A 20404-nucleotide genomic window follows, 5' to 3' on the forward strand; every position below is an offset into this window, starting at 1 on the left:
TTATGTGCGGAGGCTAAGTTGAGCCTTTATCTACTCTTGCATGAAAAGTCCAATGTATTTTGTATGTCACTTAATTTTAAAATTTTAAGCAACCTAAGCTGAGTCTAGAACCATCCCAAATAGAGGTCCTAATGTATTTTGTATGTCACTTAGTTTTTAATGGAGGTACGGAGAAAGAAGGAGAGCATTTTTAAATGGATGTTTTTTATTTCTTCAAAGTATAAGAAAATGTTAATAGACACATGGCGTCCACAACGTCATTTTAATAGATGGGTCCATACATCCACAAGAGTACCATTAAAAATAGGGATAGATTTGAATATTTTGCTTCGGTAAAAAAATATATGTCCCTACAGCATATTGGAGGTTAAATATAAACAATATTTAAAAGTAGAAGGATAAATCTAAACATTTTTTATCTATAAAAGAACGACATTAATATTTTATACTTAATGAAATATTCTTAACTTTTACTTTTTTGTTTTACCTTTAATGAAAATCTTCTATAGTTACAGAAATTATCATAACATGTTTAAAGCCACACATTCTATAGTTACTTTTTATGTGTGCCAAAAGTCAAATACCATTGGGAAAATTAAACAAAAGTAGTAATATTTTCATACTGAGTTTTTAACGTTTTTGAATAAAATCACGCTGCAACCATTTCACATGAACGTTCTTAATAACTGAAATGGCAAATAAATAGAAATAAAGAGAATGAATAAGTTGGCCCCCTACCCCTAAGGGCGCAGTTATTGTTTTCCCTGTTTTTAATAAGAGAAAAGCAGAACAATCAAAGATAAGCCTGAATAACAGATTGAACAGCATCAATGTGGTTGATAGTGTGTCTACTGAATCCAGCTGCACTCAGAACGTAGGCCCATTCTTTGGCAGTTCTTTCTTTTCCGTTGCTTGTGTGAGCCATCATAACCATATCCAACATCAAACCCACATCCTTGAGCTTGTCGTCCTCTTTTCTTTCATCTCCTTTTCCAATCACTGCCTCCACAATTATCACTTTTCCTGTGTCTTTTGGAATTGCCTCTCCACACTTTCTTAAGATTTGTATGCATTCATCATCTCCCCAGTCATGTAATACCCACTAATATTCACCATTAGGTAATGCAAAAAAGTTTATAGAAATTGAGAACAATAAACAGGTGTATCCAAAGAATGTAATAAAGTTAAAAGCACTTTAAAGATATTGTACGCATAAAAAAGCTGCCTGAGCACTCCTTGAAATTCATTAAAAGTGACTGCTTACTGTTATAAGCTTGTCAAGATGTAATCATTGTACCTTTTGATAAGTTTTGGACATAAGAATTGGAAAATTCCAAACAAAAAAGTATAAAGTTTTTTCAAGTGAAAATGGTATTTTAAAATTAGAGTTGTGTTTAGATATGAATATAATTTTGGGTTGTTTTTGAAGTTTTGTGAGTGATCTGAGTGAAAATTTGAAAAATAACTTTTTGGTGTTTTTTCAAATTTTTTAAAAATTCTAAAATTAATCTTCAATTATAAATTAAAAATTTTATGGTCACACATTGATTTCGAAAAAAAAAAAATCCAACAAAAGTACAAAGATTCCCTCTCTTTTTCTTGACTTAGTTGCAAAGTACACTGAATTACATATCTATGTCCTTATCTAACTACTTTCTTTCCATATATATCATATGACTTTAAAGGTTTTTTAATACTTACTTCCTCCGGTTCACAATAAGTGTCCAATTTATTTTTAGCACGCCCATTAAGGAAATACTAAATTCTATACAAAAACACCTACCATGACTAAAGTACCCCTAATTAAATATTTAATGTGAGGAGTAAGAAAACTTTTTAGGGATATGTACATAGGGGTTATTTTGTAAAAACAAATTGAATTCTTTATTGATTACATAACTGGACACTTATTTTGAACCAAAATGAAAAAGTAAATTGGACACTTATTGTGAACCGGAGGAAGTATTAGGAAAGACATCTAATAATTAACCATCAATCATAAGAATATGTGTCTAAACCAAACCACCCTTTATCTCTCCTTTAGAGGTTTCACTAAATTACATTCAACAAATTGGAGCAGAAAGAACAAATCTGGAAAAGATAATAATACTACCCCTCTGTTTATGGCATAACTTGACTGGGTCGGAGTATAAAACAGAAATGAATAATTTTGAAATTTATGGTTTAAATTTAACATAGCAGTATTTGTGTGGCTATATAATATTAAACATGTCATAATATTTATTGTGGCCATAAAAGCTTAGTCCTAAAGGTAAACGGGAAGTTCGTTGAAGTCTTTCAGAAATTTGAAAAAGGTGTTGTTCAAGGAAATATAGCCATCCTTTTTTGGAACGAAGGAAGTAAATGACTTTTTGTTATTCTAAAATGACAAATATTTTGAAACAAATGATAGGAAGTTGTATAACTAGTTAATTACCATGAGGAAAGCCGCATCAGCTTTAGGAACATAGTCAAACATGTCGCCTCCAACATGCTGAACGCTATTAGAATGAGGAGCAACAGAGGCAACATGAGGGAGATCAAAGTTAATCCCTTTAATCCATGGAAAAGCCTCAACCAATATTCTAAGAGCTGTTCCATCACCTCCACCAACATCCACCAATGAGCTGATCCCTTTGAATATCTCTGGGCAACCATTGATAATTGCTGATACAGACACCCTCGCATCACATGCCATTGCTTTATTTAAGAGGTTGTTGTACCCAGGATCTGTTTCTGCGAACTTCCAAACATCCTTCCCATGAGCTGCGTCAAATGCCGGTACTGTATTCTCCTTTGACAAAACACGAGCACTAAGATTATGCCACGGTGCTAGCATCACCGGGCTGCTTTCAAATAGCACGAAAGCAGCCATGCTATTTCCGCCTTCTTTTCTTAGAAGGCGGGAAAGGGGTGTTTGAACATAACTGATTTCGCCATTTCCGGTTGATGTCTCCTTAAATATTCCACGATTGATCAAGAACCTGCTCGAAATTTGAAGAAAACATTAAACGAAAGAGATACTAAAACAATACAGAATATTTGGGGTTTAGGAATAACAGACAGCAATCTTTGGGGATATGATAAGCCTAAAAGTTACTGTCGTAATTTTTGTCTGCTCTTATATTCCCTTCCAAGCACATCATTATTTATTGAACATAGTTTGAAGGTTGAAAATTGATTTTCGAATGGTATCCTTTTGATTGTTAACAACTTCACATATTACAACTATCTAACAATACCTCAGGACGCGATAGAGGGAAGAGGAGCAGCAGCCAAGTGCAACAGATAGTTGGTTTAAGCTAACAGGTTGTTGACTGCTTTCCAAGAAATCAGCGATTCCCAACTCAATGGCACATTTTACGACAGCCATTTCTGTGAAACCGAACACATACTTCCAAATATCTGCTTGGGCTTGAGAATCTTGGTTTTCTTCACGTGTTCTTGCTTCTCGGTTTGTTTCTTTCGCCATCTGTTTCTTCCTTTTACCGAAGCTTATCAAAGTTTTAAATGTTTTTTTTTTCAATTCCTCGTAATACTTCCATGGGCTGATTCAGCTATTTATAGCTTTGATAGTTCTTCAATTACTTTAATATTTCACCATAAGATGTCCTTGTAATATTGTAGCCCAGTTACAAGTTTACAAATATTTTTTTTACACATTTGTTTCGCTATATGCGTCTATCAAGGTTGAAAATATTGTATATTCACTACTAGAAATTCGCTAAATACCGACCAGAAAAACCGACCAACTTTGGTCGGTTATGGACAATTACCGACCAAAACGCGGTCAAATACGCTTGAACGGTATTTTGATGGTCGTTTTAATATACCGATCAACGTTGGTCGGTAAATTAAAACGACCATCTGAAGAATTTAAATGATTTACCGACCAACTTTGGTCGGAAATATATTTTATTAATTTAATTTTACCGAACAAAGTTGGTCGGTGTATTTAATTTATGTTTTATTTATTAATTATTAAAATTAAAAAAATGACCAACTTTGGTCGGTAACTGAATATATATATATATATATATATATTTAAAAAATAATTAAAATTTAGCATTACCGACCAACGTTGGTCGGTAGCCTCAACAGTGCAGGTAACATACCGACCAAAGTTGATCGGTAATGTTGAATTCTAGGAATTCATTGTTCATTAACCGACCAACTTTGGTCGGTAATAGTAAATTAATTAATTTTTTTTTAATAAATACTGACCAACTTTGGTCCGTAATATGCAATTATTTTGTTTTTATTAAAAATCGACCAACTTTGGTCGGTTTTTCTGTGTTTAATTTTGGCATAAAATGCCTATTTTGGTAGTTACACCATCTGCCAACATACCAATACAACAACAACAACAACACAACAACAACAACAACAACTACAACAACATTCGATAAATACTTTAAAACTAACAAATTAAAGTTCAATTGAACTTAACAATCCAAAACCAAGTTAAAACTAATTACAACAAGTTCAAAACTGGTTCTATTTGTCTAGTTCAAAGAATATAAAAGTCAAGGTGTGTTTTGTACAACATCATTATCACCGTCTGATGAACTTTCATCTACAAGGCGGTGTTGATACCCAATTTTTCCCTGTATATTTTTTATATGCAAAATACTTTCAAAATAACATATGTCTGCATATATATGTGTGTCCAAATATTTTAGTATTTTTTCCTAATTTTAAAGGATTTGTAATCAATTTATTGCCCTATTTTAGCTATACAAAAATCAATAATTATTTTCCAAATGATTATTTTTGTGATTCATTTATTTTATTTTCATATTTATACCAAAATATAGCTAAGGTAATTTTTACACATTTTTTACAAATTTATTTAGTATTTTAAGGCTAAATTGCATATAATTGCAATATTAGCCTGTTTTAAGAATTAATTGCGTTTATAATTATAAATTTGATTCCAGTATTTTTTACTTAATACATATGTATTATTAATAAATTTAGTACCTTTAATTTGTTTTTGGAAATCATTTTACTATTTTTATAAAATAAAAAGGGAAAAAGTGGCTATTTAAAATCTAGCCCTATTTATTTCAATTTTAGCCCAAATCGACCACCCCAATTAACCCAATTTCAATCTCAATCGGACCGGCCCAATTCCTAAGCTACCCGCCCATGACCCAATTTAATCCAACCCGCCCCGGCTCCCCAATAAATCCAGGCCGTTGATCAAAATGATCAACGACCACGATCCTTCCATTCCTTTTTTAATCCACCAACACCCCTTAACCCTAAATCATTTTCACCTAACCAGCCGCCTTTGAATCCCTTCACCCCCTGAAACTCTCTCGAACCTTCTCTGAACCCTAATCGTCCTACCATCTCCCACCGTGAAACCCACCGGAATCCATGGCTTCTCAGGCTGTGGGAGTCCTACACTCACCTCCTATTGCTCCTATGTGCTTGATACCTGAAGATTCGAGGCCTGACTTCGAAGGTTTTCATCCAGACCTCTATCGATTCAAGGTTCTCTGGTCAATCTCCGGCCTTGCTCCAGCGTACTATTGTTGTTTGAGCCTGTTTCTAACCTCTCCAACTCAGATCGGTGACCTTTCAAAGCCTTTCTCGTTTCTAGGGTTCTTCTGAAATCCTAACTCTCCGAGGTTTTCTCCTATTTCTTTAGATTGTATATTTGTGCTCTCCTTGAGTTTTTCAAACGATTTCCCTAACTTTTCTTTCGAAAATTACTTTTTTTTAAAATCTTTCTTTCCGATCTAGGGTTTTTCGAAAAAATGTTTAAGTGTTTCACTGACTTTCTTTTTCTTTTGTGTATTTACCTCTACTGTGCTCCTATGTTTTTATCTACCACGTTCTTGTATATCTGTTCTTGTATGTTCTTCTACAGAGTTTCATACTCCATTCTTGTATGTGTTTTATACGCTCCATGCTTGTAGGTTCCGCTACCATATTTTTCGTACTGTGTTCTCATATGCTTTTCTATTATATTCTTCTTCTACTATGTTCCAGCATGTTTCTCCTATTGTACTTTCCTGCTAAGTTCTTAAGTTTCCTTACTTTCCTTCTACTAAGCCCTGTTTAATTTTCTTCTGAAAAACTTCTTAAGCATGTTCACTGCTCCTATCAGTGTTTTCCTCTATTTTTCTTCGAGTGCTTCTACTGTGTTCTGCCTGTTTCCTTGATCATGTTTTCTCATGAGTTTTGCTATTGATAGAAGCATGCAAGAGGTTTCAGTTCTTCTCTGAAACCTCTGAGCCTACTTCGACCACTTGTTTTCTCATCAATGTACTTGATTGAAGGCGGAAACCCCAAAATTTAGGGTTCTGCCAGGTTTGATCATATATTTGATTGAACTAGGGTTTTATTTTAGAACCCCTAACTCTTCGAGTCTTTGAATTGATTTTCGGCTTCATTGTGATTTTGACCTTTTTACTAAAACTCTTCTGCACTGGATTTCTCTATAGATTTTACAGTAACATGCCAGTCTTCTTTCATGCTCACATGCTCTTTATATATGATGAATTTCCCTCTAAATGGTTTTCGAATTTGCAATTAGTTCAAGCTTCCTTCTGAATATAGCCTGATTGATTTATTTCCATTGTTTTCTGATTTTTCTCTGTTACTCGACCTAAGTAAAACCCTTTTCCATCTTTCTGACTTGGTTCATTCATACAAAATCTCGGACCCTTTTGATTTACTGGTTTTTAATTGATCTCCTTACCTTATTTGCACAAACCGTGTACTGTCAAAACCTCGTCCTTAAATAACTTTTATGTACTCACCCCTAATTGCCTACTTTGCACAAAGTGTTTGATTAATTTCTTTCCTTAATTGGTTTATACCCGTTTGAATCTGAATCCCTTAATTAAAGCGAGTCCTGTGTATTTGATTGACAATCAGTTCTTCAATTATTCTCTTACCTTATTTCCTCATGACTTTCAGACTATAAATACACGACTCTTTAACACACAGCACAGACGATTTTAACAATCCTCCACTATTACTTTACAATCTCCTCTGAACTCTTACTAGCACTCTCTTCTTTTCTATTCCGTGGCTTTCACAAGACTACTGCACTTTCTCTTTGTTTGTTTCCTTTGAAACTACTTTACTACTTTTGAATTAAATACTTAAACTAGCATGTTGTTTTCTTTTGCTTGTTTCTGTTATGAACCCCTCCTCCCTATTCCCTTTATGTGCTGTGAGTTGCAGTTTAAAACGTGGCAATATGCAAGTTATTGTCTATGGTTTGAACTTGATCCCTTAAAGGATCCTAACTTCTAAACAATGTATTCTAACAGGCTTATGGGATAGGCTAGCATTCCTCATTGCTAAGTATGCCCCACCAGCCTATTGTTGCTTTTACTTTACTATCTCCCCATTTCCCTATACCCCTATGTGTATCAATGTGAACTGTTTCCCTTTCCCTTTTCCCTTTCCTTTTCCCTTTCCCCCTTATAGATCCTGCACTTGCACTCTCTCTTAGTTCCTAGGTTATTCCCCCCTCCTGTGAGCCTTGCCTTGGGACCCTGAGTTCCCTCTAAACTTGGACACTTGAGGGTTGGCTCTTACACACTGCACTATGTCCTAGTCTGGTAATGTATTTGGGGTGTAAGCACTGACCGGGGTTCATGTGAGGCTCTTAGGGAACTCTGACACACCCCCAAATGAGAGAAAGGCTTTGAAAGCTGATCTTTGGAGTTGGTTTACTTCATACTTCAGACAGGAAGTCTGAATCAGACTCTCCTTGGTTGTAATTTTCAATTTTTGATGTACTTTCTTTATTTTCTTTGGATTGTAATAACTTTGTAATAAACTTTCAGGGATGGTTAGTGAAAAGGGAGGGGTAACCATGCATATAAAAAGGGTAGATAACTTGCCTATAGGAATCTCTAATTTCAGCATTTTTCATATAGCTACCATGCCTATAAAATTTCTGCATATTTCATATAGCTACCATGCCTATAAGATTTCTGCATTTTTCATATAGCTACCATACCTATAAGGACTTCTGCATTCCCATTTAGTTACCATGTCTATAAGAATTTCACCATTCTCATTTAGATGCCATGACTATAGGGGTCCTGCACTTTCATGTAGATATTATGTCTATAGCTTCTGCACACGCATGTAGAAAATATGCCTATAGGTCCCTTCTGATTCTTGCATACCCCCTTTTCACTAGGCAAACTTCTTTATAGGTCCTACTAACCAAAAGGGGCAATCAGATGTCACGTTCGTAATAAAATGTAACACCTAGATATCATGTTGTAGGTTTTCTGCATTTTTTATATTTATAAAAGTGTTTAGAATCAACAACGCGTAGAAAGCATGCCTATAGGAACTATTAGCCAAGTCTGAAACGTTTCCACTCGCTTATGATTCTAAAACCAGTAATAATGCTTGCAGAACCTGTAACTTTTGCTAAAGTTTGCTTTTCTTTTATAATCTGGTAGCCCCTCTTATTCAGTATGTATTCAATCTATTTGATTCTTGTTTCTGAAATCTGTAGATATCATGCCCATAGGCTTCGTCTATCACTTAGGCAAACTGTAGGATGAATTTTTATAAGCTGAATCAGATCTTATTAGCTACAACCAATTGGTAGGCCTGCTTCGGGCTTCTTATCTGGACTATGTAATAAATCAGTCTGCCTCAAACCTTTTAAGTGTTAATCAAACCCTTAAACAGTACGTGCAAGACATGCTAAACTATGTGCTTTTCTTTGCTTAAAGGAGGTCTGTTTGAGCCCCTTTTATTTGCTTATATGCTTCCCCAAACTTTCTATATGTGTTTTGTTTGTCGCCTTAGTATTTTTACCTTTTGAAACCACAAATATGCCAAACATCCCCTCCCTTTAGGATTAGTAGTCCCAAGTACCTCCGAGACTGATAGGACTGGGGCGGGTAATAGCATGCAAATAAGTAAACGAGACCATTCCGCGCTTTAACACCTTAAGGGGGTGAAAAAGGGTAGATATGAATATGATGAGCACGCGATAACATCACGTGTAAGAATGATTACCGGATGTTGTGTGGTGTGATCCATATTATTATTAAACCTAGGACCCCCTTCCCTTTGTTTCTTTGTTTCTTTCAAAATCTTTTAAAACGTTTCTTCTAAATCAACTCTCTTTAATGCTTTCCGACTTTGTTTATTTCTAACCTTTATGTGAAAAATCCCCTCTTATTTGAAGTCCTACTTTTCAATATGTTATTTGTACCTTAAGTCACAACAATAGTTTGGCCGGGAACCACACTAGTGGATCCTGAGGGGTGCCTAACACTTTCCCCTTGGGATAATTTCAAGCCCTTACCCAATCTCCGGTTACTTGACTCAAACCCTTCTTAGTGTCCTAATACACTTAAATCATTAGGTGGCGACTCTTCAATTCCATCAAACCCAATTCCCGAAAAGGGAACGAGTTGTCTTCCCAAATGTCATAAACCCAATTTTCGCGGAGGAAAAAGGGGGCGCGACAGCATGGCGACTCTGCTGGGGATTTTTCTTAGGCTTTTACTATTTCAAGCTGTTACTGTGACTTTACATTTCTTATGTGCCTTTATTTGTTTAATCCGTTTAAGTATTTAATTCCCTCTCCTACTGCAAAAACTAACTCGTTTCTTTGTTTCTTTCCTCCATTACTGCTTTCCTTTACTACTGTTTTAAATTATGAGGAATTGTTGTAATTATTGCTTTTGTAATGTGCAAATACGTGACAACTTGTTTGAATTATTGCATAAGCATGTTTTCAACATCATATTCCACTCGTGCGAAACAAAATACCATAGCAACGCTTATAATGAGTGGTTGCGCCCTCCCAATATTATCACCCCCTAAATCCGGCAAAGGCATATTTGCGGTAAAACCAATCGATCAACGGTGTAGTCGACGGTTCCGCGCCTTTCCCTCTTGAGTTGTCCGGTCAAGGGTACCAGTCTAATACCCCATAGAAACCTTACTCTGTTTAATTATTCATGCATCATGGTCAAACTTAGCCGAGTCAGTTATGTTGTCCGCATAATGACTCTTTAAGATAACCTTGTCCAAAGTCCACTGGATTTTCCCAAAACCCAAACGGACACTACCACATTTTGTGAATTTATTTGGAGAACTAAAATGCTTTTATGCCAATCGTTGATATTAAATAGTCGAGTCTGGTGGGGGTAAGGGCCTAGCCTTTTTGTCCTGCAGAAATATGAGGCACGAAGTCCCTAGATTCGGCATGGTCACCCACATCCACCCCAAACTGCTAAGCTGGTGGAAGGATCTTCATTCCAGCGATCAGACTCTTGTCCGGAAATATTTGGGGAACCTACCCTCTCTCTTGGAAATTCAATACAACAACAAAATCATAGAAGCTGCTACCCTATTCTGGGATTGTGATAGGTCTTTGTTCCGCTTCGAAGACATTGAGATAACACCCTTGCTCGAGGAAATAGGAGGACTGGCTGGAATACCGTGGGAAACGTCGGGTTTATTAATGCCGAAAAACCGCAAAGGTAGAGGTTTTCTCAGAATGATGGGTCTAAAGAAGAATCCAGACTTGACATGTTTGAAAGAGTCGTACATTCCATTTGACTATTTGTACGAGAGGTACGGCCACAACAAATCTTAACGTACTTATCCTGACGAGTTTGCCCTTACATCATTGGGGCATATTCACCGAAGGGTCTTTGTCTTCATTTTCTGTTTCTTGGGGATGATAGTGTTTCCAATGAAGAAAGCAAGAATCCATACCAGGCTAGCTATGGTCACAAAAACTCTAATGGAAGGAATTGACGGACAACCATTCAGTCTTGTGCCAATGATCATTGCAGAGATATACCGAGCCCTAGAAAGGTGTCAACAGGGAGCCAAACACTTCGAGTGATGTAATCTTCTACTTCAACTGTGGCTCATGGAACATCTCCAAAAGGGTGAGTACCGACAGGAAATGCATCGAAGGGACTGGGACGATCATATCGCCTTTCATCACCCAAAGCAAATGAATTACATGCCCAACATGTTCGCCCAACCGGAGAATGCTAGAGAATGGGTCGAACTCTTTGATAATTTGACTGAAGACCGGGTACAATGGATGTTCGAGTGGTTCCCTACTGAAGAACTCATCATTCGATCCAGGGATGCGCCATTTCTGATACTGATCGGTTTGAGGGTAACCTACCCTTATGTCCCTCTCCGAGTTATGATACATGTTGGTAGGAAGCAGGTTATACCAAGGGTCGACAAGATGAGTCATTTCCGGGCTGACTTCCAGGCTGACGATAGTCCGTATAGGTGCTAGGCTCAGCATATGTGGCACTGCAAAATTATCTTGGGAAAGGACACCATCGAACCAGACAGATACCGTGTTGGTTGTAACCCACACTATTTAGGCTGGCTGGAGGACAATCACAATGGTCTGGGTCAACCCGGGTTTGTTCGAGGTCACAGGATCATCGATAAAAAGGCTGAAGCACAGGTCAAGTACAACCAACTGCGCAAGAGGATTCCGGAATGTGAAAGTGAGCACCGGGAGATACAGGAAGCCAATCAAAAACTAATTGAAGAGTGGAAGGATATGGCTATCAATGCCAACAAACGATTGGTCTATTTGGAGCAAGGCATAGTAGAATTGGAAAAGAAGTTTCTGAAGAGGGTCGAAGATTGCCGGACTGCTGAAGGAAATGATGGCGGACATCTGGCCAGAGCTTACCTGCTACTAGGACTGCGCGAGCTGGGAGAGCTATTCGATGGATCCACCAATGCCGAGTCCGGGGAAGGTCCCTCTGGGACCAAATAGATAGGAATTTCCATTTCCGCTTTATGAGATGTAATAAGGCCAATAGCCGTTAGTGATTTTTATTTTCTTGTCATTTAGTGTCGTTTTAGGATTCGTCTACCTTTTATCAATGAAATGAGGCATTTAGCATTCTAAGTTCTCCAAATTAACTTGTCGCTAGGCCTACCTCGGGCACAACGAGGTCCCCAAAATTAGGACGCGCTTTATATTTCAAGCACTACGTGTTTAAATATTGCGACATTTTTCTTATGATCCTTACTGACTTATTACCTTTTTGTTTTTACTTTTGTTTATTCCCCTCCCCAAAGGTTAGTTCGTAAACTCTGGCAACATCATCATATTTTACGAGATCCAGGGGCCCTCCACCTACTCCTCCTCCAGTCCTGCCAGACACAAAAACAAAGGAAAAATGGAAGATTCGAACAACTCAGCTGAACGGGTAGAGGTCACTCATGGTACTCTGGTCCCCAAGGAAAATGCATCCCAACTAGAACAAAAGCTGTTGAAGTTTCAGGAGGAACTTGGTCAATCCGGAATCTGGCAAGTCTGTCATTTTCCCTCACCACTCCAGAGGTTACTTTCCTAAATACTCAGAATCATGTACCTCCGCAAAATATCCCAAAGCAACAAAACCATCCCGCTCCTCACCACCACTGCAATACTTGCCATAACACCTCACTGATCATCCCAGAACTCCAAAACTCCACAAATGACCACTGCCCACACCCAGCATAACTATCCCCATCTACGTNGAAGATCTTTGCATACAGCCCGATGTCGAACTGCCCGAGGGGTACAAACCTCCCAAGTTCGAGATGTTTGATGGTACAGGGGATCCCAGGGTCCACTTGAGAACATACTGTGACAAGCTGGTCGGAGTAGGAAGAGACGAGAAGATCCGCATGAAGCTTTTCATGAGAAGCTTGAAGGGAGACGCTTTATCTTGGTACATTAGCCAGGATCCGAAGAAGTGGTCAAACTGGGTAAGCATGGCATCCGACTTTATGGACAGATTCAGGTTCAACACAGAGAATGCACTAGATGTGTTCTATATCCAAAACTTGAAGAAGAAACCCACGGAGACCTTCCGTGAGTATGCTACTCGATGGAGATCAGAAGCCGCTAAGGTTAGTCCTGCTTTGGAAGAAGAGCAAATGAACAAATTCTTCGTTAGGGCCCAAGACCCACAGTATTATGAGAGGCTGATGCTGATCGAGAATCACAAGTTTTCTGACATCATCAAGCTAGGAGAAAGGATCGAAGAAGGCATCAAGAGTGGTATGGATACGAACTTTGAAGCCTTGCAAGCTACCAATAAGGCTTTACAGTCTGGTGGTACGTCTAAGAAAAGGGATGTAAGTGCTGTAATGGTTGCACAGAGAACCAAATCCCCTATCAAATACCAAACCTATCCAATGCCTCCACCCACATATCAACCTACTCCAAATTACCAAGCGCCCTCACCCTCTTACCATACTCCACCACCCACTTATCAGTCAGCTCCACCTCCCGCATATCAGCCCACCTCACCTAAATACTCCCAACCGGCACATGTTTACCAAGCCTATAACACCCAACCATCCCATTATCAATCACCTCCCCCACGTCAAAACTTCCTTAGACCTCGACCAAATTTTGACCGCGAACCTCCCAAACAGTATACCGCCATTGCTGAACCAATTGACCAGCTGTACGAAAGGCTCAAAAAATGCTGGTTATGTCACCCCTATCCCTGCTATAACACCTGAAAACCCTTCTTAGTAGGTCAATCCAAATAAATCCTGTGCATACCATTCCGGCATGAAAGGACATACCATTGATGAATGCCGCTCTTTGAAGGATAAGATCCAGACTTTGATTGATAACAAGATCATTGTAGCAAAGGAGCTTGCTCTAAATGTCGGCAATAACCCTCTGCCGGACCACAAGGGCGGAGGCGTTCACATGATCGAGATAGAGGATGACTGGGACCCCAAGGGATCAATTGGTTTAATCACAGAAGGCGACGATCTAAAGAAGCCAGTAGTCACCCTCAATCGGATTGTGGTCCAGATTCAGCCTTCTAGGGACGCCGAGGTAAATATGTCCATGCCACTTGAGTTTGATGAATCATCATCTGCAAAGACGCCAGCACCAGTTGAGGTCGAATTCGTGTCTCCAGCAAAGGCACCTACACCATTCGAAGTTGTAGTTTTACCGCCTAAGGGGCTTGCTCCATTCGGGGTGAAGATAGCCACACCAATTCCAGTGGCAATGTCCGCCATAACACCGTTCCATACAAAGGCTATACCATGGGACTACACAGCCGAGGCCAGAAGAAAGGGGAAGGTCAAGTTCGGGGAAGCTATTGCAGCACAGGGCATGACGAGGACTGGTAGAGTTTACACCCCGGAACATCTAGCTGAGTCAAGCAAGCAGGCCTCTAGTCGACCAACCATCACAGAAATTGGGCCCGATATCTCTGGAGAAATATACAAGCCAAAGAATACTCAGTTATTGATCAGCTGAACAAAACACCGGCACAGATTTCTATCCTCGCCTTGCTACAAAGTTCGGATGCACACAAGAATGCCTTGTTAAGAGTACTGAGCGAGGCATATGTACCAAGTAACATCACTGGCGGAGAGATGGCGAATATGGTGGGCCAGGTATTGGAAAGTCACAAGATCACTTTCCATGAAGATGAGCTGCCACCAGAAGGGTTGAGTCACAAGAAGACATTGCACATCACCATATAGTGCGAAGATTATTTTATCACCAGAATCTTGATTGACGGAGGATCCAGCCTCAACATTTGCCCGCTGGTGACACTCAGGACATTAGGAAAGGGTCTGCATGAGATCAAGGACGGGGCCATCAACGTCAAAGCTTTCGACGGATCCCAAAGGTCTACTATTGGGGAAATTAGCTTGTGTTTGCAAATGGGGCCTACCTGGTTTGATGTTGATTTTCAAGTGATAGACGTGCCAGCATCTTACAATATGTTGTTGGGACGACCATGGATTCATGCCGCTGGGGCCGTAGCGTCAACACTACACCAGGTAGTGAAGTTTGAGTGGAATCACCAAGAGGTGATCATTCACGGCGACGGTAGCAATCCCATATACAGTCGCCAGACCATTCCGGCAATTGGAGAAAGAAGGATAGGCGGGGAAACTTACCACCACATCGAGCGAGTCAAAGCCGTTGATAAGGACAAATGGTGGGATAACAAAATTGAAAGCATACTAAACTGGAGCGGATATGAACCTGGCAAGGGACTTGGCAAGAAACTCCAAGGGATCACTAAGCCCATCAAGCTCAAGAAACATGGCACCACCTTCGGGTTGGGATATGAGTATACTTGGGAGGAATTCAACCACTGGTCGCCACCATGGCGCGGTCCTTACTATTCTTTGGAGCAGCCAACACCCCGTTTGGAGCAGACTTTCCAGCCGGCCGAGGTTATCTACGAGTCATAAGAAGAAGAAGCACTGGCAGTAGTGAGGAATTTGTTCCTAGAAAGCGATGATATGGATTGTGTCGCTTTCGAGGAGGAGGGGGAGGAAGGCCCTTCCATACAAGCTGTAAGCAGAGGAGCATGCCTCAATAACTGAACTATCAGAACCACCAAAGCCCGGCGAGCCTCGAGGTAGCAAGTCTGAACAAGCATCGTGCACTATCTTTTATTTTTACTAATTGACTTTCCTTTCAGATTTTTTATCTTCGCAAGAAAGAGCTCGAATGTTCAAAAACGGTTATGGAATTTATCAAAGCATTTTGGTTTTCTTATAAATGTTACTCTTATTATTTTCTCTCATTACTTTACTTATACAACATTACTATTACTTATCTTGATGAACCAATGACTGTGACATGCAACGAGACAACGCAACAAACGGACATAGACTCAGAGGAAGACGATATACCGGAAGAGATCGTTAAAGAAGTTGAGAATTTTGAGAACAGACCTAATTCCAACCTGGACAAGACTGAGATTGTTAACTTGGGAGATGCAGAAAACATCAAGGAAACACGAATTAGCGTTCATTTGTCTCCATCAGAAAAGGAAGAATACACAGAGTTTCTAAGAGAATATGAATACATATTCGCCTGGTCGTACGACGACATGACTGGTCTGAGTACATCTATTGTCCGCCAGTAAAACAGAAGCTCAGAAAGTTCAAGCCAGACATGAGTTTGAAAATCAAGGAAGAATTCACTAAGCCGGTCAAAACTAAGGTTCTCAGGGTGGTAGAGTATCCAACATGGTTAGCAAACATTGTGCCAGTACCAAAGAAGGATGGGAAGGTCAGAGTCTGTGTCGACTACCGGGATCTCAACCGAGCCAGTCCAAAAGACGACTTCCGTTGCCAAACATACACATCCTGATCGACAACTGCGCCAAGCATGAGCCTCAGTCATTTGTGGATTGTTTCGCTGGTTATCATCAGATCTGGATGGACGAGGAAGATGCTGAGAAAACGGCTTTCATTATGCCGTGGGGAATGTACTGCTAAAAGATGATGCCATTTGGCCTTAAGAACGCAGGGGTCACCTACATGAGAGCTATGACTACCATTTTTCACGATATGATACACAAGGAGATCGAAGTATATGTAGATGATGTCATCATCAAGTACAAGAAAGCCACTGATCACATGGAAGATTTGAGGAAGTTCTTCAATAGACTGAGAAGGTCCAACCTGATACTGAATCCCGCAAAATGTGCATTCGGGGTTCCAGCTGGAAAATTGCTTGGGTTTATTGTGAGTCGCCGGGGAATAGAACTGGATCCATCGAAGATCAAAGCCATTCAAGAATTGGCACCACCAAAGAACAAGAAGGACGTGATGAGTTTCTTGGGGAGACTTAACTACATCAGCCTGTTCATAACACAATCTACAGTTATCTGTGAGCTAATCTTCAAGATGCTGAAGAAGGATGCCGCCACCAAATGGACTGATGACTGCCAAAAAGCTTTCGACAGAATCAAGGAATACCTATCAACACCACCAGTCTTAGTCCCGCCTGAGCTAGGTAGACCTCTGTTACTCTACATCGCAGTGTTGGATGGTGCCTTTGGTTGCGTCCTGGGGCAGCATGATGAGACAGGAAAGAAAGAACAGGCCATTTACTACCTCAGCAAAAAGTTCACTCCATATGCGGCCCGGTATTCTCTGTTAGAATGCACCTATTGTGCTTTAACTTGGGTAGCCCAGAAGGTGAGGCACTACTTCTGTGCCTATACTACATATCTCATATCAAGGATGGATCCTTTGAAATACATCTTTCAGAAGCCCATGCCCAACGGCAAGCTCTCCAAGTGGCAGATCCTGTTGAGTGAATTCGACATTGTCTACGTAACTTAGAAAGCGATCAAAGGACAGGCACTAGCAGATCACCTTGCCGAAAACCTCATGGATAGAGAATACGAACCCCTGAAAATGTATTTTCCTGACGAAGGGTAGCATTCATAGGAGAAGATATTGCGGAATCCTATGACGGGTGGAGAATGTTTTTCGATGGAGCAGCAAATTTCAAAGGAGTTGGCATAGGAGCAGTCCTAGTATCAGAAACCGGCCAACATTATCCGGTGTCTGCCAAACTCAGGTTCCCATGCTCCAACAATATGGCCAAATACGAAGCCTGCATCTTAGGGATCAAGATGGCTAATGAAATGAACATCCAAGAGTTGTTAGTAATTGGAGACTCAGATCTGCTCATACACCAGGTCCGAGAAGAATGGGCAACCAAGAACTCCAAGATACTCCCTTATATGTATCACGTACAGGAGTTGAGGAAAAGGTTCACAAAGACAGAGTTCCAACATGTTCCCAGAGTCCAGAATGAGTTTGTCGATGCATTGGCTACCCTATCGTCCATGATACAGCATCCAGATACAAACATCATTGATCATATTCCTATGAAAATCCATGATCAGCCAGCTTACTGTGCTCATGTCGAAGAAGAAGCAGATGGAAAACCTTGGTTTCACGATATCAAGGAATATTTGGCAAAAGGAGAGTATCCAGGGCTTGTAAACGCAACTCAGAAGCGCATACATCGAAGATTGTCCAACAATTTCTTTCACAGCGGAGGAATCCTGTATAGGAGGACTCCGGATTTGGGATTACTAAGGTGTGTCGACGCAAAAGAAGCATCTAAACTGCTAGAAGAAGTCCATGCTGGAATCCGCGGTCCACATATGAACGACTTTGTTTTGGCAAAGAAAATACTCCGAGCTGGTTACTTCTGGATGACTATGGAGACGGATTGCGTCCAGTATGTCAGGAAATGCCACCGCTGTCAGGTACATACAGACATGATAAAGGTACCTCCCAATGAGCATAGTGCAACAAGCTCACCATGGCCGTTCGCCGCTTGGGGAATGGATGTTATTGGACCTATCGAACCTGCCGCTTCCAACGGGCACATGTTTATCCTAGTGTCAATCGATTATTTTACCAAATAGGTTGAAGCAGCATCTTATAAAGCAGTAACCAAGAAAGTCGTGGCAGACTTTGTCCGCGACAGCATCGTTTGTCGATTCGGGATTCCAGAGTCAATCATTATTGATAATGGCTCCAACCTCAACAGTGACCTGATGAAGGGCATATGTGAAACCTTCAAGATCAAACACAGGAATTCTACAGCCTACAGACCTCAGATGAACGGAGCCGTAGAAGCTGCCAACAAGAATATCAAGAAGATACTAAGGAAAATGATAGAGAAGCATAAGCAGTGGCACGAGAAGCTACCATTTGCTCTATTAGGGTACCGCACCACAGTCCACATATCAACCGGGGCAACTCCCTATATGCTAGTTTACGGTATAGAGGCGGTCATTCCCGCCAAAGTAGAAATTCCTTCTTTGAGAATCATATAGGAAGCTGAGCTCGACGATGCAGAATGGGTGAAGAGTCGTTACGAGCAGCTGGCCCTTATAGATGGGAAGAGAATGAATGCAGTTTGCCATGGTCAGCTCTTTGGATGCAGGCACCCAAGTCGCAAAATCATATATTATACGCTCATACTGTTCAAGGATACAACTCTTAGAACCGTCACACCTATTCACAGTTGCTATCCGCACACAATGTCCCCAGCAGCCACAATATCAGAATCGGCTATCAGCTCTCAGCTAAGGAATTTTACTACTATTCTCCTTTTATCTCTTGCATAAGGCTATCACTCTGCCTTCCGAGGTTAAGCTCTACCTCCATCTGCATTCCTGCATTGCATAAGGCTACCATTCTGCCTTCCGAGGTTAAGCTTTGTCTCCATCTGCATTCATACATTGCATAAGGCTACCATTCTGCCTTCCGAGACTAAGCTCTGTCTCCATCTGCATTCCTGCATTGCATAAGGTTACCATTCTGCCTTCCGAGACTAAGCTCTGTCTCCATCTGCATTCCTACATTGCATAAGGCTACCATTCTGCCTTCCGAGGTTAAGCTCTACCTCCATCTGCATTCCTGCATTACATAAGGCTAGCATTCTACCTTCCGAGACTAAGCTCTGTCTCCATCTGCATCTGCATGGCTGAAAGATCGCCACCTTTTACATTTTTGCATGGCTGAAAAGATCGCCACCTTTTACATTTTTGCATGGCTGAAAGATCGCCACCTTATTTACATTTTTGCACGGCTGAAAGATCGCCACCTTTTATATTTTTGCATGGCTGAAAGATCGCCACCCTTTACATTTTTGCATGGCTAAAAGATCGCCACCTTATTTACATTTTTGCATGGCTGAAAGATCGCCACCTTTACATTTTTGCATGGCTGAAAGATCGCCACCTTTGCATTCTGCATGGCTAAAAGATCGCCACCCTTTACATTTTTGCATGGCTGAAAGATCGCCACCTTATTTACCTTCTGCATGGCTGAAAGATCGCCGCCCTTACATCTTGCATCGGCTGAAAGATCGCGACCTACTGCATCTCATGGGCTGAAAGATCGCCAAACTTTCCAAAGGCATCACTGTTCGGAGGCACCATTTCCATAGCCCGAGAACGTCATGTCATGGCCCGAGGACCTCTTTTAATCTCTTGCATATCATTATTCAAAGGCATCATAGTTCGGAGGCATCATTCTCATAGCCCGAGAGCATCATTTCATAGCCTGCGAATCCTTTATTATACGCTTCATGGCCCAGGACATCATGGTCTAAGGACGTCATCTTAACCGTCCAAAGATAGCATTCATGGTCCAACGGGAACTTGCACCATGTTTAAATTTATGCACAATATCGCTTGTATTTGCAGGTAAACCGGCGAGCAATGGCCATCTCGGCAGGAGCATTCCGCTCTAGTTCCCGCAACCCTACTAAACCTTGACCATTCATCCCAACCTGAATATTACGTCCGTTCTTGAAAGGTCTCCATCGGCATACTCCGCCGACGGATCCTGAACTACATATGGCCTGATTCCTGTTAGACCAGGGATATGTAGGCAGCTCAGAAGCCGGAGCACGGCCAAATTTCTTCAAAATATTTCGTTCGGTCAAAATTGGTCATCATGTCTTTACCTGACAACTCTTTCATCCTTCCCGGTAAAGAGGGGCAGTTGTTGATACCCAATTTTTCCCTGTATATTTTTTATATGCAAAATACTTTCAAAATAATATATGTCCATATATAAGTGA

The 20404-nt window shown here is 40.4% G+C and overlaps 1 protein-coding gene across 1 annotated transcript; it reads right to left on the reverse strand.

Moving 5' to 3' along the window:
• Window positions 1–614: 614 nt before the first annotated feature.
• On the reverse strand, window positions 615–3594 carry LOC109213467 ((RS)-norcoclaurine 6-O-methyltransferase-like). The gene is made up of 3 exons (XM_019377267.1): window positions 3243–3594; window positions 2438–2984; window positions 615–1102 (listed from the first exon to the last, which is right to left on the reverse strand). The coding sequence occupies exons 1-3, from the start codon at window positions 3470–3472 to the stop codon at window positions 794–796; spliced, it is 1086 nt and encodes a 361-aa protein (XP_019232812.1). The 5' UTR covers window positions 3473–3594; the 3' UTR covers window positions 615–793.
• Between the last annotated feature and the right edge of the window lie 16810 nt (window positions 3595–20404).

Source organism: Nicotiana attenuata, unplaced genomic scaffold, assembly GCF_001879085.1.
Source record: "Nicotiana attenuata strain UT unplaced genomic scaffold, NIATTr2, whole genome shotgun sequence".
Taxonomy (NCBI): domain Eukaryota; kingdom Viridiplantae; phylum Streptophyta; class Magnoliopsida; order Solanales; family Solanaceae; genus Nicotiana; species Nicotiana attenuata.

Coding starts and splice junctions, on each gene's coding strand:
- LOC109213467 (XM_019377267.1), bottom strand. CDS start 3,472: ATGGCGAAAGAAACAAACCGAGAAGCAAGAACACGTGAAGAAAACCAA. Junction 2,985..3,242: donor TCCCTCTATCGCGTCCTGAG/GTATTGTTAGAT, acceptor AATTTCGAGCAG/GTTCTTGATCAATCGTGGAA. Junction 1,103..2,437: donor CTGATGCGGCTTTCCTCATG/GTAATTAACTAG, acceptor GGTGAATATTAG/TGGGTATTACATGACTGGGG.